Below are 26,532 nucleotides of genomic sequence, written 5' to 3'. Positions count from 1 at the left end.
TTTCGTCCGATCAGAATTTCTGATCGCTCAAACGATTTTTCGCTAGAAATTGGACAGTTAATGGCCACCTTTAGACCTGTTCAACACTTGGAACACCTGGGAACCCTTCCAGTCTCTTCTATATTCCTTTCCTGTATAGTGCATTTTGCTTCAGTGAATGAATTGTTATACGTTTGTTTCCTAAATTTAGTATATTTCTGCTATCTGAATAGAGACAGCATATGAATAACAGCAATTACTATTACTAATGTTGTTGCAATTATATATAGAGAAGTGGTATGGGCGCTCCTCAACCACTCCACAGCCGGTGTATCCCGGTAATCTATCTGGGTGCTCTCCCACCCTCTGTAAACTGATCACAGATCTGTCTGTGTGGGTCGCTATACAGAATGGGGGTATCAACTCCCCTAAACCTTTGTTCAAAATATCCGTACAGCGCTCACACCCCACAGTCAAACAAAAGTTCTCTTTCAAATGGTTCCACTGTTTGTAATAATCTCCCGTCTCTGACAGAAATGAATACTCTCACCAACGTTCAGTGGCTGATTTGTCACGGATCAGCTAAACTCGTATTTCAGATGGCTTTCACTCCCGTTCTCTTCCTTTCTCCTGCATTAACACTGCAATCTTGCTTCAACTTGTTCCTCAGAAAGAAAGTTGTAATACAACATAACGTAAAACTGCATCAAGCTTCAATTCCTTATTTATTACACGCATGTAAAAGTAAGGGCACTGTGGCAAAAGTGAGTGCACCCCCCATAAAAACCCTCAGGACGTCCTCACCGCAGCTCTGATAGCGCCTTCACGTCTGCCGCTTGAGGCCACGCCCTACCAGTTTCGTCAGAATGACTCATCAGGGGCTCGACGGCCGGCGGCAAATCTGGACGCTGTGAACTACGCTGTATGCAAATTTTCCTCTGAGAGCGGCTCCTGATCTTGCGGTGTTCCCCGTGGCGGTTGCCTAGCAACCTACTCACTACACTGAAGTCCTCATATTGTGCTGTCTCCTTGCTATCTGTCCTATACTCATTGTACTGAACTCCTCCTGGGCTACAATACCCAACATTGAACATTAAAAATCCCACATATAAACATTGATCATTTTTCCTATACAAATTACGCAAGCATAGTGCAATCCCTATAGTTCTATCACCCACTCCTTTGGTAACTTGTGGGCTTGATTATAAGTCAGCATATAATATCCATAATGTGTTCCTTATCTCCCAAGTATTTTATCTGCGCACTCTATAACACAGCATCTTTAATGTTCAATATTGGGTATTGTAGCCCAGGAGGAGTTCAGTACAATGAGTATAGGACAGATAGAAAGGAGACAGCACAATATGAGGACTTCAGTGTAGTGAGTAGGTTGCTAGGCAACCGCCACGGGGAACACCGCGAGATTAGGAGCCGCTCTCAGAGGAAAATTTGCATACAGCATATTTCATTGCGTCCAGATCTGCCGCCGGCCATCGAGCCCCTGATGAGTCATTCTGACGAAACCGGTAGGGCATGGCCTCAAGCGGCAGACTTGAAGGCACTATCAGAGCGGCGGTGAGGACGTCCTGAGGGTTTTTATTTATATGCGCATATGATTTTATACATTGTGAGTGTAATTTTAAACCTTTTACTGGAAGATAAAAATGGAGTTACGCTATGGAAGCTGTATGTTAGTCCTTCCAGGTACTGATTAAGGCTGCTGTTCAAAGACCTCATTGGTGACATCTTAGCGCTGCTTGCTGTTCCTTGATAGGTCAGCATATTGATCTGGTGAGCATGTAGTTTTTCTATTGTGACTAGGTGGAGGCCAGAGCAGGGGCACACAGTGTGGGGTGCACTCACTTTTGTAGGGGTGCACTCACTTTTGCACACAAGGAGTGAATAAGGAATTGAAGGGTGATGCAGTTTTACGCTATGTTGTATTACGACTTTTCTTTTTGGGGAGCAAGATTGCTGCTACTGTTTAAGCCTGCTGTTTAACCACTTGAGGACTGCATTGTTAAACCCCCCTAAAAACCAGGCTTATTATTGCTAAATTGGTCACTGCAGCTTTAAGGCCAAGCTGCATGGCTGCACAACACAGCACAAGAGTGATTCCCCCCCCCCCCCCTTTTGTCCCACCAACAGAGCTCTCTGTTGGTGGGGTCTGATCGCTCCACAAGTGTTTATTTATTTTTTATAAATATTTATTTTATTTATTTTTAATACATTTTGCTATTTTTTTTATCCTCCCCTGCCCCCTCCCTCCCCTCGCCAGCCAATCAGGGTGATCAGCTGTCATAGGCTTCAGCCTATGACAGCCGATCACTCCCCAGCCTCAGGAGGGGACAGCGCTGTACATGTAAATAGATGGTGATCACGCCGTCTAACAGTCTCCCGAGCGGCGATTGCTGCTCAGAGACTGAAGAGGGGGTGGAGCTCTGCCCCCGAGCAGGAGATGCACGTGCAGCCTGAAAGTGATCTCATGCAAATCAGAGCACCAGGACTTGATGCCAATTGGCGGTCCTGGGGCTGCCGCCATGTCCACGCCCATTGGCGTGGGGCGGTCTTCAGGTAGTTAAAGACCTCAGTGGTGACATCTAAGCACTGTCTGCTGTTCCTTGACAGGTCAGCATATTGATCTGGTGAGCATGAATTTTTTTTCTATTGTGACCGGTGGAGGCCAGAGCACGGGCACACAGTGTGGGGTGCACTCACTTTTGCAGGGGTGCACTTACTTTTGCATGCGTGTAATAAATAAGGAGTTGAAGCTTGATGCAGTTTTATGCTATTTTGTATTACAACTTTCTTTCTGAGGAACAAGTTGAAGCAAGATTGCAGTGTTAATGCAGGAGAAAGGAAGAGAACGGGAGTGAAAGCCATCTGAAAAACGAGTTTAGCTGATCCGTGACAAATCAGCCACTGAATGTTGGTGAAAGTATTCATTTCTGTCAGAGACTGGAGATTATTACAAACAGTGGAACCATTTCAAAGATAACTTTTGTGTGACTGTGGGGTGTGGGCGCTGTTGTTGCAATTAATTTTATCACTATTATTACTCTTTTAATTAGTCCTATGAAAAGTGGAGCCCTACTTAAAACACCATACGTTAATCATTTTAGTTGATAAAAACATTTACCCTTAATTTATACAGTACCTGAACAAGAGTATATTCACATTGTCCACTGAATCGATAATATTTCTTATCGAAAGTAATGTAGTTTCCGTCTCCATACAGCGTACATTCTGGAACAGAATGATCCTTTTCACAGACCCAATCACCGCTGCTGCAAGTACTGATGACAAAAAAAGTTAACATTTTGTTGTTGTTCTTATTCAAAATAGTCAGTAGACAACAATCCTTTACAGTGTATACAAGTTAAATTCACTCCTGAAAGTAATGAAACATACCAAATGCTGCAGCCGATCTTGGTTGACGCCATGTGATCATAAATGACATTGTTAAATATACATGTGCACTTGTCATTGGGGACACACCCTCCTCTTCCATCAGCTAACATGCCTTGGGGGCAAACGCAGCCCGACACACATTCCTCACTGAACTGTAGAGGAAAATACAGAGATTTAGTCTGTTAATAAGCAGAAAAGAATGTAAGACTCAGGGGTAGAGATGTCGCGAACCTCCGATTTTCGGTTCGCGACACTTCGCGGAAGGTTCGGTTCGCGGAAAAGTTCGCAAACCGCAATAGACTTTAATGGGGAGGCGAACTTTGAAAAATAGAAAAAATTATGCTGGCCACAAAAGTGATGGGAAAGATGTTTCAAGGGGTCTAACACCTGGAGGGGGGCATGGTGGAGTGGGATACATGCCCAAAGTCCCGGGGAAAAATCTGGATGCGACGCAAAGCAGCGTTTTAAGGGCAGAAATCACATTGAATGCTAAATTGCAGGCCGAAAGTGCTTAAAAACATCTTGCATGTGTATACATCAATCAGGGAGTGTAATTATAGTTCTGCTTCACACTGACACACCAAACACACTGTGTAACGCACCGCAAACAGCTGTTTGAGTAGTGACAGCCGTGCTGGACTGGTGCGCACCGTGGCCAGAGTGTAGGCCGTGGCAGTTTTCAAGCCCATATGGTCGCCGGGCTGTGGTAGCTCAATGATAGAACAACAGTGACTGTCCAGCTGATCAAATCAATGAAGCAACGACCTTATTATCTTCTTGTATGTGGGTAGGCATAGGTAGGAGTCCCAGTATAGGTAGGTAGGCATAGGTAGGTGCCTTAGTAGTTAGCTAGGCATAGGTAGGAGACCCAATATAGGTAGGTAGGCATAGGTAGGTGTCCCAGTAGTTAGACATAGGTAGGAGACCCAGTATAGGTAGGTAGGCGTAGGTAGGTATCCCAGTAGTTAGCTAGGCATAGGTAGGAGACCCAGTATAGGTAGGTAGGCATAGGTAGGTGTCCCAGTAGTTAGCTAGGCATAGGTAGGAGACCCAGTATAGGTAGGTAGGAATAGGTAGGTGTCCCAGTAGTTAGCTAGGCATAGGTAGGAGACCCAGTATAGGTAGGTAGGCATAGGTAGGTCCCCTAGTATAAGTAGGTGTCCCCGTATAGGTAAGTAGGTGCCCCAGTAGTTAGGTAGGCATAGGTAGGTGTCCCAGTATAGATAGTTAGGCAGGGCCTGGCTGGCACAGTAATAACAATTACCAAGGTCCAGCTGCAACAGATAGGGCTGTATAATGTCAGTGTCAGTGAGCAACACACACACACAAAAAAAAAAACACATCAGGAAAATATTAGCTCTCAAAAGAGCTGTTGAGGGGTGCTAGTTTAGCAATAGCAATCAGCCAGGAGCAAGCCAAGACCAAGAGCCTAACTAATCTTTCCCTAGGAGAACAAGTCTGCAGCAGCTGTCCCTAGTCTGTCTCCTCTAGCAGGCACATGAGTGAGTGTCATGGCCAGCAAGCCTGCCTTATATAAAGGGGAGTGGGGCTCCAGGGCTTAGTGTAGCCTGAATGGCTACAATGTGCCTCCTGACTGTGATGCAGAGGGTCAAAGTTGACCCTCATAGTGCATTATGGGGCGAATCGAACTTCCGCAACACCCCCAAAGTTCGCCTGGAACCGTTCGCCGGCGAACCGTTTGCTACATCTCTACTCAGGGGTGCTCGGATGCCACTTTTTAAAATCTGAATTGATTCGGATACCCAGATATCCGGATCCAGATCGGATATCCGAATCCGAACGTTTATATATCCACGTTCATGCGGATATCCAAACGCATTATCCGGGCTATCCGGGCGGATTCGGATATCTATATAAAAAAAACGGAAGTGCCCTTTAAATTGCTTTAAAAACTTTTTTAAGAGTAAATGAGGCATGTAGCATTATTATTTTTTAAAGGGGGACACTAATTGATGATGTGGGGACTTAAAGGGGCACTACAGCAAAAAAACTGTACAATTTAAAATATGTGCAAACATATACAAATAAGAAGTATATGTTTTCCAGAGTAAAATGAGACATAAATGACTTTTCTCCAATAATGCTGTCACTTACAGTAGGCAGTAGAAATCTGACAGAAGTGACAGGTTTTGGACTAGCCCATCTCTTCATAGGGGATTCTCAGCAAGCTTTTTATTCTTTATAAAGCTATTCCCAAAAAAGGATTTAAACAATGATGCTGGCCAGCCTCCCTGCTTGCTACACAGTTTTTTGGCAGTTGGACAGGGTAACTGCCATTCACTAAGTGTTTTTGAAAATAAATATATCCCTGAGAATCCCTTATAAAGAGATGGACTATTTCAAAACCTGTCACTTCTGTCAAATTTCTACTACCTACTGTAAGTGACAGCAACATAGGAGAAAAATAATTTATGGCTCATTTTACTCTGGAAAAAATGTACTACTTATTTGTGTATGTTTGCACATATTTTAAATTTTACAGTTTTTCGCTGTAGTGCCCCTTTAAGATCACAAAAAAAATAAAATAAAATAAAATAAAAAAATGGCTGTCAATTAACATTAGGCCTAGGTTCCAGACAGCAGTCGTGCAGCCCACATTGTGTTCAAAGTCCAACCGCACAACTGGGACATGACAGTTTTCAGTCAAGACACCTCCAAAAAATTACGCAGCAATTGTGTTTTGGGTTAAATATAGGTGGTATCAGTGGCCAGTGACACCCTGGCCTGGCGGTGGGAGCTGCACAGGCAGCAGGAGCAGCTCAATGCAGCAGCAGCAGGTGTAATGGGTGCCAGGAGCATGCTGGACGTGGCATGTGGCAATTGGCACTTAGCACGTGTCACTTGCCAAGTGTCACATGGCACTTGCCAATTGTCACGTGGCTTGTGACACTTGGCAAGTGCCACATGACACCCACGTGACACGTGCCAAGTGCCACGTGACACGTGCCAAGTGACGCTTGGCAAGTGCCACATGACACGTGGCAAGTGCCACGTGACACGTGGCATGTGACACATGACACTTGCCATGTGACACGTGACACTCGGCAAGTGACACATGGCATGTGACACGTGACACTTGGCATGTGACACATGACACTTGGCAAGTGACACGTGGCAAGTGCCACGTGACACGTGCCAAGTGCCACGGGCCAAGTGCCACGTGACACGTGCCAAGTGCCACGGGACACATGCCGAGTGACAGTCAGACAGCAGAGGAGAAGACACTAGTGCACACTAACTGTCACACTGGCACTGCTCACAGCACAGCAGTTCTGTACAAAGCTAACACAGTAGTACTACTACTCTAACAACTACTAGCACACTGACTGCAGTACTACAGTACTAACTAACTACACAATAACACAGTAATCCTATTCCCTAATCCCTAACCTTCCTAACCTATACCTAAGGCTAATAGCTGGCCAGCAGGCAGCAGCTGGCCTGGTCTGTGCACAGCACACACCCAGACACATAGCAGCTGCATGCAGCACACACTGACTGTCACACAAATGACATCAAGCTAATTAATGATTTAACAATAGTTAAGTGATAGTGAGGGGGTTAATCAATGAACAGCTTTATCACTGTGTACAGCCCTTCCTAGACTAGCAGCAATGGAGCACACACTCTAACTGTCACACTATGACATCAATCAGCTAATTAACGATTTAACGATAGTGTAGTGATAGTAATGAAGGGGTTAATCACTGAGCAGCTTTAGGTTTATAACTGTGTACAGCCCTTTGTAAGCCACCAGCACTGGAGCGTGTCTCTCAGTGAGCATTCAGCAAGACAATCTGTCTCATCATGGCAGCCCTCCTTATTATTCAGGGGGGCTGGAGAGTGTTCCTTTCTGTGATTGGGTGCCAGGGCTTAGGCTGGGAGGCCTTTGATTGGCTCAATGAGGTCAGGTGGGGCTGGCGAAGGTTCCCCTCTGTGATTGATTGCTTTGGCTTCTGCTGGGAGCCCTCTGATTAGCTCCAGGACATCATCTCCTTAGTTACAGTATTTCGGATCCGGATATGCCAGGATATCCGCGGATATCTGGGTTATGCGGCCAAATATCCGCAGATAGCTATCCAGATTTCTATAGAAAACCGGAATCTGATCCGGATAGCGTAAAAATGTTCGGATATCCGGATGAGCACCCCTGGTAAGACTAAAAAACGACTATAAATACAACAGGGCTAGATTTTCCACTATTAGAAAAGAAGCTTTACCCAGAGGCTCCCCCATATCACTGATAAGAACAGATACATGCCATTATTACTATTTGTGTATTGCATCTGTGCAGGATGGTTGGGTAAATTCAGAATGGGGAGAATTCAATTCTAAATGAACAGTGTAATAATTACCGGTAATAGGATACTGAAATGTACAGATTAGTATTATTATGCATTGATACAGAGCTTTTATTTTCCCCAGTGGTTTACAGTCATGTCATTAACTGTCCTCTGAAGGGCACGCAAGCTAATCTCTACCATAGTCATATGTCCCTACTATAGTCCAAGGCAAACTAAGTGTGTAGAGAGTGGCAATTCACTTATCAGTGTATTTAAAGTATGTACAGTAAAAGCTATACTAACTTATTGTTATTGCACTTGCAGTATATTAGAACCTATTGCAGCCGGCACAGTGTGTCATGCAAGACCAGAAACGTTAAGTGTCAGTGTAATAGCCTGAATTGTAAAGCAATCCTCATCATTGCTTTCTGCAGTCATTGGGCAGCATTGCTGTGGCTCTGGGGGCTTGATTCACTAACCAGCGCTAATTGTTTGCGCCAGTGTGAAAAGCCTTTTTTGCCCCTAGTGCACGTAAAGCTACTTTGCGCGCCGCCCCGCTCACTGCGCGCACAGCGTGGGTACGCCTATATTAGTGCGCGGTGTGACGATAAGGTCGCACCCACAGCCCCTTGATAACGGCACATTGGGTGCCCCGAAGCGGCGCATTAATGCGCCGTCTCAGGGGCACCCGATGTGCCGTTATCAATGGGCAGCGGGTGCGATGTCATCGTCGCACCACGCACTAATATAGGCACACCCGCGCTGTGCGCACAGTGAGCGGTACTAAGAATGATGTGTGGGCACAAACTACTTAGTTTCCGTAGTTTGTGCCCACTAAGTGATAAGGCACACTAACTGGCTTACTGCTGGTTACTGAATCAAGCCCACGATCTGCAAAGTGTGGCCCTGACTACTTTGAACTGTTCATCACCAGTGCTGTCAATGAGACTTACTGTAGCAGATTGGTAAGTGAAGTACATTACAACAAGCCCTCAACATTACTTCCACAAGTCATGCAGATGAATTATTAACAGTCTGCAGTCTAACCATTTTAACAGTCTGCTAATGGTCCATACTATCAGTCAGAGGCGGGACAAGGTCCTCCAGCACCCAAGGCTGAGACACCAAAGTGCGCCCCTCCATCCATCCCACCCCAACCGTCACACACTGATTGCTGTTACACTAAGAGTGCCACAGGGCCCACAACCTCCCCAACACCTTAATCTCTAGTTATCTGCCTTGCAGTCACTGCTATGTATCCCCTTTTCTAATTTCTTTCTGCTTCATACACAATTAGGAATGACAGCTGAATGAATTGTGCGCCCCCTTCTACACTGCACCCTGAGGCTGGAGCCTCTCCAGCCTATGCCTCGGCCCGGCCCTGCTATCAGTCAGCCTCATTCTAGACCTACATTTCCAAAAGCTTAATATAGCTCAAATCACTGAACAGTATGGGCTCGATTCACAAAGCGGTGATAACCCAGTTATCACACCTAAAAGACTTTAGGCGTGAAAACCATTGCACCACTCTGGTGAAAAGCTCCTTATCACGCCTAAACTCAGTTTAGGCGTGATAAGTTTAGGCGTGATAAGTTTAGGCGTGATAAGTTTAGATAAGTTTAGATCGCACAAAGCAGCGCCATTAAACTCTATGCGACGTTTTGCGCGCACCAGACTTTGCTAGCGCAAAACTTTTGATCAGCTGTGCACTGCGGTGCTAACCCAGTTGGTGCTATAGTTATCACTCCTAAACTTATCACGCCTAAACTTATCACGCCTAAACCGAGTTTAGGCGTGATAAGGGGCTTGTCGCCAGCGTGCTAACTGTTAGCACGCTTTTGTGAATCAAGCCCTATGACTGCTTGTCTGTACTTTATAGCCCTAAACTGCAGTAAGGGGGAGAAGAGGCACCCAAGGTATGAAAAAACTGTGTTAAAACAGCTAAAATGAAAAAGATCCTTATCTTGCTTGATTCACTAACCGGTGCTAAGCCACGACGTTAGGTGGTTTGCACCCACACATTGGATACAGTGCCGCTCACTGCGGGTAATAGTGCGCGGTGCTGCCCCTTAAACATCGTACCCGGTGCGATGAACACGGCGCATTGGGTGCCCGTTAAGCAGCGCTGTGATGCGTCGCTTCGGGTCACCCAATGCGCCATTTTCGTTAAAGGGGCAGCGGGTGCAACGTTATCATCGCACCGTGCACTAATATAGGCGCACCCGCCCAGCGCGCACAGTGAGCGGAGCTGCGTGCAAAATAGGTTTGCATGCACCAGCGGCGAAAAAGGGCTTTTCACACCGGTGCTAACACTTAGCGGCGGTTAGTGAATCAAGCCCAAGGTGGCTTACATCAATGAGAATACATTTAAATAAGTAGTAGGCAGTAGGGACCTATTCCTCTGGCTATTACTGCACTGGCACTGTATTCAACCTGAGAAGGTGGACTCAGACCCACAAAACATGTTGCCAAGTTCATATTAAAGTTCGTAGTTTGTTACTCTAATTTGTCCTCATTTAGGGAAGCCACCTCATCTTTTTCATTTTAGCTGTTTTCAGTGCAGTTTTATCATACCTTGGGCGCCTCTTCTCCCCCTTTTTGTTACCCACCCTCAAAAGGGAGGGTGTTCTATTTGGCTGGGGAGTGACTTACTACCCCTACAACCATCTAGAGAATTTTTGTACAAAGAGAGTGACCGCGTCCAGCCTGTCTGGACAACCGAGTGGAGTTTGGCTTATACATTTCCACCTGCCTACAGTGGCTGGTTGCTTGTCTGCAACCTTCCTTTTGTGAGTACCATAATTTCTTTGACCAGTCCTACTTATTGTTGTAACTTACTAAACTATTGAGGCTTCTGTTGTCTCTGTAGTTTTGTCTTTTCATGGTGCTCTTTGATCACCCTACATATCCTAAGCTGCAGTAAGTTCTTTATCACCATCATTGTTTTGTGGTATGCATATTTTACTATGCTTGCAAAGGCAGCTTGTTACACAACCTGTTTTTGCTTGCCAACATAATACCACCTATCACCTATGTACCTTTGCAACTGTTCATTACTGTGAGTTTTGGAATCCACAATTTCGCCCATTTCAGAAGAGGTAGATGTTTTGAATGCTACGTTAGCTTTTGCCTGTCTTAACAACTGTAGTACAATTGTTAAAAAAGAAAAATAAATAGTTCATAGTGTGGATAGGATTGTAGTTGGCTGGAAAGTGTAATGGTTAAGGGCTCTGCCTTTAACACAGGTGACCTGGGTTCAAATCTTGGTTCTTTCTGTTCAGTATGCCAGCACCTTTTCAGTAAGGAGTCCTTGCGCAAGACTCCCTAACACTGCCACTGCCTATACAGTGCGTCCTGGTGGCTGCACCTCAAGCGCTATGGGCCAGATTTATCAAGAGTGTCTGAGACAAAATATTAGTAGGTTTTTAGAAATCCATGCAGAACTGTCTCAGGCATCTTAAGAAATCATTAGATAGGGCAGATTCCTTCTAAAACGTTTGTATAATAAGAGGAGCTAGGAAGGTCTCTCAGACAGTGCAGTGTGTGAGGGGAATTGCTGTTGCTGAGGTAACTAACACACCTGCTCTATTGATAGCAGCAGGCTCTGAGGAGGAATTTAGCAAGGGGGAGGAGCACATCACAAATCATGTCTAGCCTGCACTCCGCAATCATGTCTATCCTGCACTCTGAAATCATGTCTAGCCTGCAGTTCTACATCTGTAGAACTGCTATCAAACACTTCTTAATCTGCGCCAGTTTAGGGATGGGTTTGCACTTTTCTTAACTGTAGTGCAGCTCTAGAAATTCATGCTAAATTGCCACTATTACCTAGGATTTAAGAAGGTTCTTATTATCATGCAGAACTGTTCTCCCTGCTGGTTAGAACAGATTAAGAAGAAAAAACTGTCGGTAATGCATTGATAAATCTCCCCCTATGAGTCTGCCAGGAGAAAAGCGCAGTATGAATGTTACAGTAGTTACACAGTGTATCAGCTCTAAAAGGGGATAACCATTTATTTAGTGTGTCATTTGTTCTAGCACAACTGCTCTGTGTTATTATTATAACAAAAAAGGGAGTAGAATCTAGTGTGCACGTATTTGTAATTGCATAGGCCACTGATCAATTGTATTGCCAGAAAGCAATACTCACAAAGCTGTCTCAAAGACCCGCATTACCCAACTTCCAGCACCTGGCCCTGCCTCCCCTCTCTCTTTCTCCTCTCTCTCTCTCTCTCTCTCTCTCTCTCTCTCTCTCTCTCTCTCTCTCTCTCTCTCTCTCTCTCTCTCTCTCTCTCTCTTGGGAGAACAACCCTCAGCTATTTACTGAAGCATTTTTCTCAGTGGAGAGAGGGGGGGAGCCAGGCGCCGGAAGTCGGCTGATGCGGGGTCTTCAGGATAGCTTTGCGGGACAGGGCTCCTCAGGTAACTATAATTTTCTTTTATAGGGAGGCTGCAGGATTTTTCATTTTAGTCTGAAGATCTGCTTTAAGCTATCAGCAAGCAAGCTTTCTGCATAAAAACGTATTGCCCTTGGTGCCTCAGAGGCAGCACCGCCCTCACTCCCCAGACATTAAATTTGGCCCGCAAATGGTCTTATCACTTTGTATTATGTTTGGCCCACTGTAAACTACCAGTGAATCTATACTGTGGTGTAGCCTTAGATCACCAGGGAAGCCATATGGGGGGATTGAGGGGAAAAGCAATAGACACCAGGGAACTCTAAAGAGGTGGGTGGGGACTCACTAGACACCAGGGAACTGTTTAGGGGAAGGGGGGCACTAGACAGCAGGGAACTGTTTAGGGGTGCAAGGAGGGACCAATAGACACCAAGGAACAGTTTAAGAGTAGAAGGGGGACAACTAGACACAAGGGAACTAAAGCGCTGCGGAATATGTTGGCGCTATATAAATAAATAATAACGAAAATAATAGGGGATGGAGAGGCTGCTGGACAACAGGGAACTGTATAATGGGAGGAGGCAAGACCACTAGACACGAGGGAACTGTATAGGGGAGGGAGGAGGACTACAAGACACCAAGGAACTGTATAGACAGTATAGAGGAAGGAGGGGCCATTAGACACCAGGGAACTGTATAGGGGAGCCACTAGATACCAGGGAACTGTATAGGGGAGGGAGGAAGCCACAAGACATTGAGGTTGGCCCACGACTTAGTTCGAGTGGTTAATTTTCATCCACTTTGTATTTGAGTTTGACACCCCTGCTCTACACAGTCTAGATCACTATGGATTTAAAACTCATTCTGGCCATTGCAACTAATTTATCCAGACTCCGTAAGACCTCAGTTGCAAAATAACTTTGAGCAACAGCATGGGTTGCCCTTAAAGGGTCACTTAAAGGGACTCCGAGCAGTGACTGCGGGTATGCCTTTAAGCATACCCACAACTAATTAATTATATCCTCACACCTACCAGCATGATGTTTGTAATTATATCCCCCTGGGTTCCTTGTATTTCTTTGCATTGTGCTGCCGACTTTGGGGAAAAGTCGTCCTGTGTAATACAAGTAACTATGGAAAGATGCATATCATTTTGAAGCTCTTTTTCTCCTCTTTACAACGATATTTAAACCGCCACCCTACGCCTTTTAGTTTTCGTTATTTTCATGATCTAAATTGCGGCGGCCGTGAAAATAGCGAAAACTAAAAGGCGTAGGGCAGCAGTTTATATATAGTTGGAAAGAGGAGAAAGAGAGCTTCAAAATGGTATGCATCTTTCCATAGTTACTGCACTGCTCGGAGTCCATATAAGACTAGATACAAAAATTTGTTTTATTCACCTGGGGCTTCCACCAGCCCCCTGCAGCTGTCCGGTGCCCACACAGTCTTGCTCGCATCCTCCTATCCCCGCTGGCAGCTACTTCCGTTTTTGGTGACAGGCGCCGACAGGCCTGGGAACGCGAGTGATTCTTCACATTCCTGGCCCTCTATACTGCTATTGCGGCCAGGAAAACGGAAGTAGCTGCCGGAGGGGACAGGAGGATCTGAGCGATACTGCGTGGGCACCGGACACAGCTGCAGGGGGCTGGTGGTAGCCCCAGGTGAGTAAAACTCATTTTTTATCTAGCCTTAATTGTCCCTTTAAGGCACATATAAGAGGCTGATTTAATTCCTCTATATATAATATCAAGAAATTCTAAAAGATTACAAGGTGATAAATTAGCAGTTGAATAAAGGAATGCATATCAGATATTTGTGAGCTGGCTAAATTAGGTAGATCACAATGGTTGATTGTCTGCACAGTCTAAGTAGGACAATTATTTCATGGAAAAAAATAAAAGCAATCAATTGTTTCACTGCCAATGGATATTTAATCCAAGCAGTCAACCATCCAAATTGTTAGCATATTATGCCAGAGGTGATAGAGGCATTGGTTTTGGCTCAGACTCCGGATGTAGCTGAATGGTTTGTGTATTATTACAACTTGCGACTTGGTGAGAAGCGGACTCTCGCAGGACACCATACAATATTGGATGCATTTGCAGGATTTCTGGAAGCCGGACAATTTGGTACTGTATGTCATAGACTGGTAAATGTTATGTGAATCATGCAACTGTGATCCTCAACCACTCATAGTGTCAGCTTGCTTTGCTGGATGACTCTGAGGCACTTATGTGCTTTTGTGCTTCTGATAAACCTGCCATGGTTGATGTCATGTGTATCATGCAGCTGTGACTTGTCGCTACATACAGTGTTGGCTTGCTTTGCTGGATGACTTTGAGGCACCCTTCAGAGACTGTGCCTTTGCTAACCTGCTATGCTACTCTGCTACCAATACTGCTTATACTCAGGGCCGGATTTCTGCAAAGGCCACAAAGGTCACGGCCTAGGGCGGAAAAAAATCAGAAGGATAAAAGGGCGGCAGGACCTGAGAGAGATAAGAGGCTGCATGTCAAAATAAATCATTTCTCATGCTCCAAAGCGCCCCGGCTTTGCTGCACACACACAGTCAGAATTCCAGAGCTCCGTGTATTTTCCTTACTTCGTGGTGTGCGATGAGACAGTGCTATCTACTGAACATACACACTTCAGTTTATTGCCAGGGGTGAGAGAAACATGGATCACAATGTAGACAATTTCTGATCCAGTAAAAGTAAACATTTTAACAGAATTATTTCTACTTTACAACTCAAGCTGGGCTAAACAATGTATTGCTGGTCAGATTCTGTCAATGACTTGAGCCATTCCTTCTCCTCTCTCCCCCTGGATTGTAAATCTTAAATAGATAAGGGTTTGTTTTTCCTTAAGGTGCGTACACACGTCAGATAAAAATGAAAGATCACAGACCAATTTTACCCCCTTTCATGTAGTATGAGCGCCATACCCTACACAGTCTATTCTATGAAGCTGAACTCCCCATCAGATAGAAATCTTTGCAAGATGCTGCACCCAAAGATGCTGTACACATGCAACAGATCAGTATCTGCAAAAGATCTGTTCCTGCAAAAGATCCATTCCTGCAAAATGCATTCATAGTCTATGACATCTGCAGATCTCGTACACACCTTGTTTAACGGACATTCATCTGCAGATCAGACAATTATCTGCCGATCTGAAGATCCAACCTGGTGGATCTGATCTACAGATAATTGTCCGTTAAACAAGGTGTGTACGAGATCTGCAGATATCATAGACTTTGAATGCATTTTGCAGGAACGGATCTTTTGCAGGAACAGATCTTTTGCAGATACTGATCTGTTGCGTGTGTACAGCATCTTTGTGTGCAGCATCTTGCAAAGATTTCTATCTGATGGGGAGTTCAGCTCCATAGAATAGACTGTGTAGAGTATGACTCTCATACTACATGAAAGGGGGTAAAATTGGTCTGTGATCTTTCATTTTTATCTGACGTGTGTACGCACCTTTAGAGAGATTTATGACAGCCCCTTCTAAGCTAAATCTTAACCCCTTGCTGGCTCATTTTAAAGGCAGCAGTAGTCTAGTATGAGATAGACAACTTCTCTATAATTATAATTACAAATGTACTGTTGTATACTTTTGTATTGTTACATTCTGTTTTGTATACCAAAAGTAATAACATACACTAAAATTAAAAAAAATATATATTTGTACCGTGTTGGCAAACAGTAAAAAAACACCTGTGAAAGAATCAGTACAATAAATACTATAAAATAAATGCAACAGATCTGTGATTACAGAAGAGCAGAGAGGGAGATGAATGCCGCTCTGCTACTTCATGCCTGGTACACACCATGCAATTTGCCATCAGATAGATGGGTTCACATTGATTATTTCTGACAGGTCTAATCTGATTTCTGATCATTTTTCTAATCGACTTTGTATAAGTGATCGGAAAATCGATTCAACCCATCTATCTGGTGCGTACCAGGCATTAGGGACTCACTGCTCTAACAGGAAAAACAATCATTCATCATTTTTCAGAGAGAAAACATTCATAGGTATCCTGCAAACAAGTGATCGTTAAGGCTCATACACATATCAGACTATAGTCTTTGGAAAAAGAAAGATCACAGTCCAATCTTACCACCCTTCATGTAGTATGAGAGCCATACTCTACACAGTCTATTCTATGGAGCTGAACTCCCCATCAGAAAAAATCTTTGCAAGATTCTGCACACACAGATGCTGTACAGACACAAAAGATCAGTATCTGCAAAAGATCTGTTCCTGCCACAGATCTGTTCCTGCAAATTGCATTCATAGTCTATGAGATCTGCAGATCATCATACACACATTGTTTAACTGACATTCATCTGCAGATCAGACAATCATCTGCAGATCTGAAAATCCATCCTGGTGGATCGGATCTGCAGATGAATGTCTGTTAAACAAGGTGTGTATGATGATCTGCAGATATCATAGACTATGAATGCATTTTGCAGGAACAGATCTTTTGCAGATACTGATCTTTTGAATGTGTACAGCATCTATGTGTGCAGCATCTTGCAAAGATTTCTGTCTGATGGGGAGTTCAGCTCCATAGAATAGACTGTGTAGGTATGGCTCTCATACTACATGGAAGGGGGTAAAATTGGTCTGTGATCTTTCATTTTCCTAAAGGCTCATACACACATCAGACCACAGTCTTTGGAAAATGAAAGATCACAGACCAATTTTACCCCCTTCCATGGAGTCCGAGAGCCATACCTACACAGTCTATTCTATGGAGCTGAACTCCCCATCAGATAAAAATCTTTGCAAGATGCTGAACACGTTCAAAAGATCAATATCTGCAAAAGATCTGTTCCTGCAAAAGATCCGTTCCTGCAAAATGCATTCATAGTCTATGATATCTGCAGATCCTCATACACACCTTGTTTAACAGACAATTATCTGCAGATCAGACAATCATCTGCAGATCTGAAGATCCATCCTGGTGGATCTGATCTGTAGATGAATGTTTGTTAAACAAGGTGTGTATGATGATCTGCAGATATCATAGACTATGAATGCATTTTGCAGAAACGGATCTTTTGCAGGAACAGATCTTTTGCAGATACTGATCTGTTGCATGTGTACAGCATCTTTTTGTGCAGCATCTTGCAAAGATTTCTATCTGATGGGGAGTTCAGCTCAATAGAATAGACTTTGTAGGTATGGCCCTCATACTACATGGAAGGGGGTAACATTGGTCTGTGATCTTTCATTTTCCAAAGACTATGGTCTGATGTGTGTATGCACCCTGAGTGTGTGTGAGTGTGTGTGTGTGTGGGGGGGGGGGGGGGCGGTTGGTGGTACCGGGCCTAGGGCACTGGGAAGTCCAAATCCGGCCCTGCTTATACTCATTGCTGTGGTGTACATCTGCTGGATGATTTTGAGGCACCTTTCAGGGATTGTGCCTTTTCTAACCTGCTATGCCACTCTGCTACTAACATTGCTGGTACTCATTACTGCGATGCATATTGCGGCCTGATTCATGCTTTTTTTCACCGGCTTAATTTGAATGAATAAGCAGTTTCTGTTGGAACTAACTGAACCACCAATGGTTGGTCTTCTTTTACACTGAAGAAAACTGACTCCAAATGGGAGGTTTGATCATGTGTATTCTTTCTGCTGTGCAACAATCGGTTCAATAATGGACACATTGGAGCAATAAGGTCTAATTTACTGGTACCAGTGTTTATGAGCATCATCATATATAAGGGGGAGAAGTGAGAGTCTGGAGTGAGATTGGAGTTGTGTGTGAGCGGCGGGGTGATGTGATCCACCACATTAGGCTTTTTTAGATTTTTTCACTTTTGTATGATATAATCAATAGAATTATGATATTTTAATAGATATACGGTGTTTTTTCGTGATGTTTCTGGGATATACGCCCTCTTTTTTGCTCCTCTAAAATTTATTACATTTTTATTACATATTTTCAGAACCCAAGTTCAAAGATCTAAATCTGAACTACTTAATTACCTAAACTCAATGAAAATTCCTAAACTAAAGGTAGCCATACATTAGAAGATTATGGGCAGATTCGACCAAAAGACAAATGTATCTCTAATCGAATATGATTAGAGATAAATTTGTCTCTAATCGAATCTGCCCATACACTACAGGCCGATTCCCGTCCAATTTCAGCATGAAATCATCAGGGAATCGGCTGAGCCGACGCGTCCGCCCCGCCGCTGCTGCCGCAATGTGTAAATGTATGTATAAAAGATGGACGGTCACCGCATGGAGGCCGACACCGGACAGGTAATGTATACATGCACACACACTGCATACATTTACACATTGCGACGGCAGTGGTGGGGGTTTCATTGTCTTGTCGAAATTCCGCCGCAGTACCGCCACGCACCCAACCGACCAACCTCGGCCCGAAGTTTTCCAGTATGCGCGATCGACCGTGTGGCCAATTTCTGCCCCGAAATTGGTCGCTTTGTCGGTCGGGCATGCACTTGGCAGCACCAATTTTCATCCGATTTGATTACAATCGAATTGGATGGTCAATTGGTTGGTTGGTCGGCAAATGTATGGGCCCCTTAACAGAATCCCAAAGTAACTTACTGGAGCAAGACATTGCAAAGGAGGAATTACAAAAGGCATTAGCATGATCAGGGGTGAGCCTGGGGTGCCTGGCACCTGGGTGCAAGATTTTCTCTGGCGCCTATGGGAGTGGTTAAATTAACCGCACCCAACCACATAACCACACCCATGTCCTGCCTAATCACACCCACACTTTACACATGCATGTGATACCCCATTTCTACCCCTCTTCCATGGGCTTGCTCCTGGCTGGCTTTGGCTGCCTGCGAGTCATCTAGTCTCTGGACTGACTCAGGCTGAGAGGCTCTGCGAGGGCAACACAGTCACACACTGCATATTTATGGCTGCATGCGGCCACCCTACTCTTTCTTGCTGTCGTCGGCTCCTCCCCCCGCCAAGCCCAAGCGTGAGGTGGGCTGCCTGTATCTTTCCAGGTGCGCCGCGCAGCCTGCCAGTGTTGCCAATCTTTCTCGTTATTTTTTACTGACAAATACCTAAAAATTTACTGACAAAAGATTTTTGTTGACAAAATTTCCCCACTAAATGCACATAAGAGACAGCGTTTCACCATTAAATGCACGTAATGACAGACAGCTTTTCACCAGTAAATGCACATAAGAGACCGTTTTTTTCACCAGTAAATGCACATAACAAGAGACCGCTTTTCACCAGTAAATTCACATAAGAGACCGCTTTTCACCAGTAAATGCACATAAGAGACAGCTTTTCACCAGTAAATGCACATAATAAGAGACAGCTTTTCACCAGTAAATGCACATAACAAGAGACAGCTTTTCACCAGTAAATGCACATAACAAGAGGCTGCTTTTCACCAGCAAATGCACATAATAAGAGACAGCTTTTCACCAGCAAATGCACATAATAATCAGGAATCAGGAATCATTTATTTCGCCAAGCATGACTGGGTCATGTCCGGAATTGGGTTTGGCACAGTACATATAGCTCAAGAGAGACAACGGTAAGTAGCGTAGAACAGCAGAACAGAGTTAACACTACACTTATACACAGAGGAAAGCAATTACATTCACATTATATTGCACTTGACATTTGTGTTACATGCTAGAGCACTTATACACAGAGGAAAGCAATTACATTCACATTGTATTGCACTTGACATTTGTGTTACATTGTAGAGCAGCATTTAACACCCATTACAGTACTCATGGAAGGCCTATCATCACTTTTTATCAGTTTTTGTGTGCTGATGGGAGTATGTGGAGGAAATTAAGGAGGCTGACGGCCGCGGGAAAGAAAGAGTTACTGTGTCTGGCCGTCCTTGTGGAGATGGCCCGAAGTCTCCGTCCTAGTGGGAGCTGACAGAAGTAGCTGTGGCCCGGGTGAGCAGGATCGTTAGCGATTTTAAGCGCCCTTGATCTCAACCTTCTCTTGTGTAGGAGGTCAAGTGAGGGGGAGAGGTCTTCCAATGATCCTCTCCGCTGCCCTGATGACCCTCTGAAGTGTGAGCCTGTCGCTGGTGGTTGCGCCGGTGTACCAGACCAGGATGGAAGAGCAGACGATCGATTCGATGGTGGCGGAGTAGAAGCTGGTCATGATCTCCGGGGCCATGCCGAACTTCCTTAGCTGACGAAGGAAGTAGAGTCTCTGCTGGGCTTTTCTTTGGATGGCAGTGATGTTAGGCATCCAGCTGAGGTCGCTGGAGATGGTAGTGCCCAGGAGATGGGCGCAAGGCACTCTAGCCACCTCCGTACCATCAATGTGAATTGGTGGTGGGGTGGGAGTGGATTTGCTGAAGTCAATGATTAGCTCGACAGTTTTTGCAGTGTTGAGCACCAGCTTGTTCTCCTTGCACCATTGGGAGATCCTTTCCACCTGCTGACAGTACTCCTGGATGTTGTCCTTGGTGACAGGGCCGACAATGGTGGTGTCGTCGGCGAACTTGATGACCTTGACTGAGTCTGCTATGAATCTGCAATTGTTTGTATAGAGGGAGAATAGCAGTGGAGACAAGACGCAGCCTTGGGGGGCACCTGTGTTCGTGGTCATGGTTTGTGAGTGGATGTCACCCAGCCTGACAGCTTGGGTCCTGTTGGAGAGGAAGTCTGTGATCCAGCGGCGTAGGCTTGGGTGCACACCAAGTGTGGCCAGTTGTTTTTGTAGGATGCGTGGACAGATAGTGTTGAATGCCGAGCTAAAGTCCAGGAGTAGTATTCTGGCATACGTGTCTGGTCTGTCAAGGTGGTCATAAATGAACTCCAGGCATATGTTTATAGCATCGTCAGTGGACCTGTTTTCCCTATACGCAAACTGATGGGGGTCTAGAAGGGGCAAAGTTGAAATCTTGAGGTTAGATAGGACCAATCGCTCTAATGTTTTCATTATGATGGAAGTAAGGGCTACCGGCCTGAAGTTGTTCATGTCAGACAGAGACTCCCTGTTTCTTAGGGACAGGAATGATGGTCGACCTCTTGAAGCATCTGGGGACTCTTCCTTCACTTAGTGATTTGGCGAAGATGGCAGAGAGGATGGGAGCGAGTTGCCTGGAGCAGGTTTTTAAGCAGGTTGGAGACACGCCGTCCGGTCCAGGCGCTTTCCTGGTGTTCAACCTTGACAAGAGTGGCAGGACATCAGCTTCGCTCACTACTAGAGGAGGAGCCTGACTTGTGATGTTTTCCTCGGGGTGAGGGGAGGGAATCAGTAGAACTTGCCGAGTTCTTCGGCTAGCTCCGGACTGGAAGGTGCTTGTTGTGAGGGGGGGGGGGGGGGGGGGGTTGTAGTTGGTAGCAGCCCTAAGACCCTTCCACACAGCTCGAATGTCGTTTGACCGCAGGTTTTGTTCCATCCTCTCAGCATAGTCCCTTTTGGCAGCCCTCAGTTCTCGATTAAGGTCGTTCCTCGCCTTCCTGTAGTCCTCCTGGTTGCCGGTCTTGTGTGCAATTTCCTTCCGCCTCCGCAGTTGCCGTAGCTTGTTAGTGAACCATGGTTTGTTGTTCGGGTTGACCTTGAAGACTTTGGTTGGTACGCAAGAGTCCTCACAGAAGTTGATGTATGAGGCAACATTGTCTGCCCACTCGTCTATGTTTGGTGCTTCCAGGGACTCCCAGTCGGTGCAAACAGGCTTGGAGTTGGAGCTTGGCCTCGTCCGACTATACTTTGGTGGATTTAAGAGTCGGTTTAGCAGATTCCAGGCGTCTCTTGTAGATGGGGATCAGGTGGATGACACAGTGGTCAGAGGAGCCAAGAGCTGCCCCTGGGGCTATCTTGTAGGCATCCTTCAGTGCTGTGTAGCAGTGGTCGAGAGTGTTCGCACCCCTGGTGGGGCACTCCACGTGCTGGTAGTAGCGTGGCATCTCCTGGCGAAGATTGGCCTTGTTGAAATTGCCCATAATAATAAATAGTGAGTTTGGGAGGGACGTCTCCCACTTTAAGATGGTCTCGCTGAGGTCCAATAAGGCACCTTTGACGTCGGCGTCAGGAGGAATGTACACACCGGCAAGAACATAGGAGGAAAACTCACGTGGCGAGTATGACGGCCTGCAGTCGATGAGTATGAGGGGAGCACTTCCTGATGAGTACTGACGTGGTGGTGCACCATGAGGAGCTGATATAGAAGCAGATACCCCCACCTCTTCTCTTCCCAGAGAGGACAGGGTCCCGGTCTGCACGGGTGAGACTGAAGCCTGGGAGATGTAGAGAGCTCTCAGGGATGTCCTCGTGTAACCAAGTTTCTGTGAAGCAGAGGACAGGCGTCGTCCTGCTAAGGTCCCTCCTGTCACAGAGTAGGCTCAGTTCGTCCAGCTTGTTGGGGAGGGAGCGCACATTCGCCAGGAGGACTGAGGGGATAACTGATCGTAGGCCCTTCCTTTTAAGTCTCTCGCGGGCGCCTGCCTGACAGCCTCTCCGCCTCTGGCCTGCACGAGGGCCAAGGGCTGGATCCAGGACCAGTCTGTGATTCCAGACCAGCTTGGACAGAAGCCTGGCTACAGCGGGTGAGGGGCCCCACGGTTCCCACTGTAGAAGCTGCTCTCTGGTGTATGCGGTGTGTGTGGCATGGGGTGGTGTGCATGGTCCCCGTTCCCCGGTGGGAGAGTGAGAGGTGGTGGGGTGCCTGCGGGGGGTAGTGAGGCATGGCATTGTCTGGGCAACAATGCCCAGCAAATGCACATAATAAGAGACAGATTTTCCCCAGTAAATGCACATAATGACAAACCGGCTCCCTGCAGCACAGAACCGAACGATCATCCACAGGGCCGGGACAAGGTCCACCACCAACAGAGGCTGAGCTGCCCATGTGGGCCCCCCCCCCCCCTCACCCATCAGCCACAACTATGTCGCTGACATGGATTCGTGGCCAGTCTCTCCCTGTTATTGTTCCTCTTTATGGGGGTGGTGTATGTAGTGAGCTGCTCCATAGGACTGCATTTGGCACACATACCGTAATCATCAGTAGTAGAGATCACTTGACATCCTTTTGTTGGGTTTTTAGGTATCCAGGTATAGGGGCCCCCAGTATAGGAAGCCAGGTATACGTTCCCCCAATATAGGAAGCCAGGTATAAGTTCCCCCAGATTTCATTCAAACACTTCATATTCTCCTATATCTTCAAAATATACTAATAAGTCAACTGGTTTCCCCCCAAACAATCCTATAGTGAAAATATTATTCTATAACTATGGTAGGGATTATACTATGAGCTACTCTGGGGACAGTCAGTGACATGACTGTGTACTGTGTAAAGTGCTGCAGAAGATGGCAGTGCTATATAAATACATAATAATAATAATAATAATAATAATAATAATAATAATAATAGAAATAATAATAATATGGTAGGACATTCGATTATGACTATGGTAGAGATTAGATAGTGAACTCACTTGAGGACAGTCAGTGACATGACTATGTACACTACAAAGTGCTGCAGAAGATATCAGTGCTACAAACAAACAAACACAGAACATTTATATCACGCTTTTCTCCTGGCGGACTCAACACGCCTGAGCTGCAGCCACTAGGACACGCTCTATAGGCAGTAGCAGTGTGAGGGAGACTTGCCCAAGGTGCTGGCTTACTGAACCCAGGTCGCCTGTGTCAGAGGCAGAGCCCTTAACCATTACACTATCCAGCCACTACTATGGAGTAGTGCTATATAAATACATAATAATTATAATAATAATAGAGGACATTAGACTATATGACTATTGTAGTCTTAGATTGTGAGCCCCTCTGAGGGCAGTCAGTGACATGAATATGTGATCTGTAAAGTGCTGCAGAAGATGTCAGTGCTATATAAATACATAATCATAATATGGTAGGATATTAAATTATGACTATGGCAGGGATTAGATTGTGAGCTCCTCTGAGGACAGTTAGTGACATGTCTATGTACCCTGTAATGTGCTGCAGAAGATGTCATTGCTATACTGTATAAATACATAATATGGTAGGACATTAGACTATGACTATGGTAGGATTAGATTGTGAGCTTCTCTGAGGACAGTCAGTGACATGACTATGTACCCTGTGCTTCAGAAGATGTCAGTACTATATAAATACACAATAATAATATGGTAGGAGATTAGACTATGACTATGGCAGAGATTAGATTGTAAGCGCATCAGAGGACAGTTAGTGACATGACTATGCACTTTGTAAAGTGGTGCGAGTGATGAACACAACAGAACCACTAGCACTGTTCCCCCAAGTGTATAAATATGCCCCCATGTGTGCATTCATACATTACCTGTCCTGTGTCACTTACCATACTGTGCCCATCCGTCTTCAGCTTCTTTCTGTTCCATTTGTGGCTCACATACCACCAGCATATAATGTGTGACGCATGTGTGATGTCACGTGTGCTAAATGTCAGCAGCTTGCGAAGCGCAAATGGAGGAGCAGGAAGCAGAAGATGGATGGGCACCACATGATGGGCAACACAGGACAGTTTATGTATAAACGCACACATGTGGGGTACACTTATCCACTAGGGGGTGGTGGTGGATGCAGCAAACACAGGGGACTTGGCCAATTCTGGAAAGATTTCAAGCTGCTGAGGTCGATTGGGAATCATCCTGCAATGTATGGGCAGCTGACAGATCTCTCTCTTATCAGATTTGATCAGAGAGAGATTTGTCTCTTGGTGGAATCTATCCATCATTGCTAGCATGGCAGCATTAGGACCCTGTGCAGTGTCATTCCTGTAAGTCCAGGTCCTTATCAGTACTGGTAGTGAAGGGGGTATGGAGAAGTACAGAAGGCTGAATGGCTTTACACCCTGCCTCCCTGACTTCCACAGTACAGGTTCAGGATGGAGGAAGGGGCGCAGGGCCGGAACAGTTAAAAATGGCGCACAGCGCCGATGTGTAAAAATGGCGCCCCATTCACTTGCATTGTCGGACGATACTTATTGTTTTTAAGGTTAAAAAATGGCGCAGACCTTGTGAACACAATTTATCGTTTTAAAGCCTGCTTTTTTTTGTCCTGCCTGAACGCTATTTATCGTTTTAAGCCCTGCTTTGCTGCCATTTGGAAAATGTCTGCCCGCCGACTTTAACGTTTAATAGCAAAGCCCCCTTAAAAGCTAAAAACACCAAATTTGCTAGTTATGTTAAGAAGAAAAGTGGAAACAAGAGGAATTTGTTTTTAAAAAAAAAATCTTATACTTTTTGAGAAAATCAATTTTAAAATTCTCCTTCTGACTGTGGGAAAATGAAACGCCCGCCGACTTTAGCGGTTAATAGCAAAGCCCCCTTAAATCCCAGAAACACCAAATTTGCAGGGAATGTTAAGAAGAACAGAGGGAACATGAGGAAGAAAATTTTTCAAAAAAGACCTTATACTTTTTGAGAAAATCGATTTTAAAATTTCAAAGAAAAAAAGTATATATTTAAATCCCGTAATGACAGTTCTTAAGGAAACAATTCCCGCCGACTTTAGCAGTTAATAGCAAAGCCCCTTAACCAGCTGGGGACTGGCTAACGCCGATGGGTGTGGCCACGGCAGCAGCCCCAGGACCGCCTAACGCCGATGGGTGTGGCCATGGCAGCAGCCCCAGGACCGCCTAACGCCGATGGGCGTCAGGTCCTTTGTGTCAGTTTTGCCGGCGATCGCGCCGAGCTCACTGATATAATACAGATGCTGTGACTCCTACTGTATTTTGCCTGAGGAAGCGGGATGTATGGCCCGTGAAACGCGTTGCATTGTTTTTTGGAGTTCCGAATAAATTGTTGACTGTCTGAATCGCAGTCCTTGCCTGTGTCTGTTTGGAGGGGGTAAGACCACCGCTGCCGCCTCTGTTTAACCAGTTGGTTTTTTAAGTTCATTTAATTACCTTTTATTCTTTTGGCGCCTCTGTATCTTGTACACTACATTGAGTCCACCCTGGGTGGAGGGTTGTTACCCTATTTTCCTGTCTACAGAGAGCGACTTTTTATTCCTGAGTGGGGTCAGGATTGTTCTCCCCACCTGCCTATACAGTGGTTGCCTATTGGTAACCCTGGTTTGTAAGTATAATTTTAACTTCTCATTTATTTGTTGTCCCCAAGACGAATTACACTATTGGGGCTCTTGGTGTCCCTCTGCTTTACAATGATGCACTGACTGGGACTGGGTCTAAATCTACCTGTACCAAATTAGTCAGTAGAATTGTTATTGAAGTGCAAATAAATGTAACATAATTGAGAATTATGCTAATTATTATTATACAAAAGTATAATAATTATTACAAAAATCTTTTGTAAAATGGACTAATGAAATCTTGCAGTAAAAACATTTCACTGGTCCCTATTCAATCTGCGTAGATTTGCAGTAACATTTGCATATTTCTGCATTAAAGCGGAATATAACCCTGCATTTCAACTTTGCTCTAAAACATTATTTAC

The 26,532-nt window shown here is 45.2% G+C and overlaps 1 protein-coding gene across 1 annotated transcript in view; it reads right to left on the bottom strand.

Annotated features, from left to right (window-relative positions):
• LOC137537857 (mucin-2-like) overlaps positions 1-26,532 on the bottom strand; it is a 350,759-nt gene that overhangs the window by 158,066 nt on the left and 166,161 nt on the right. The window contains exons 14-15 of the mRNA XM_068259807.1: positions 3,391-3,542; positions 3,137-3,275 (exon numbers count right to left, since the gene is read on the bottom strand). Coding sequence (XP_068115908.1) covers positions 3,137-3,275; positions 3,391-3,542 — 291 coding nt within the window. The remainder of the gene's footprint in view (positions 1-3,136; positions 3,276-3,390; positions 3,543-26,532) is intronic.

Source organism: Hyperolius riggenbachi, chromosome 11, assembly GCF_040937935.1.
Source record: "Hyperolius riggenbachi isolate aHypRig1 chromosome 11, aHypRig1.pri, whole genome shotgun sequence".
Lineage (NCBI taxonomy): Eukaryota > Metazoa > Chordata > Amphibia > Anura > Hyperoliidae > Hyperolius > Hyperolius riggenbachi.
This window is presented reverse-complemented; position numbering and strand designations above follow the sequence as displayed.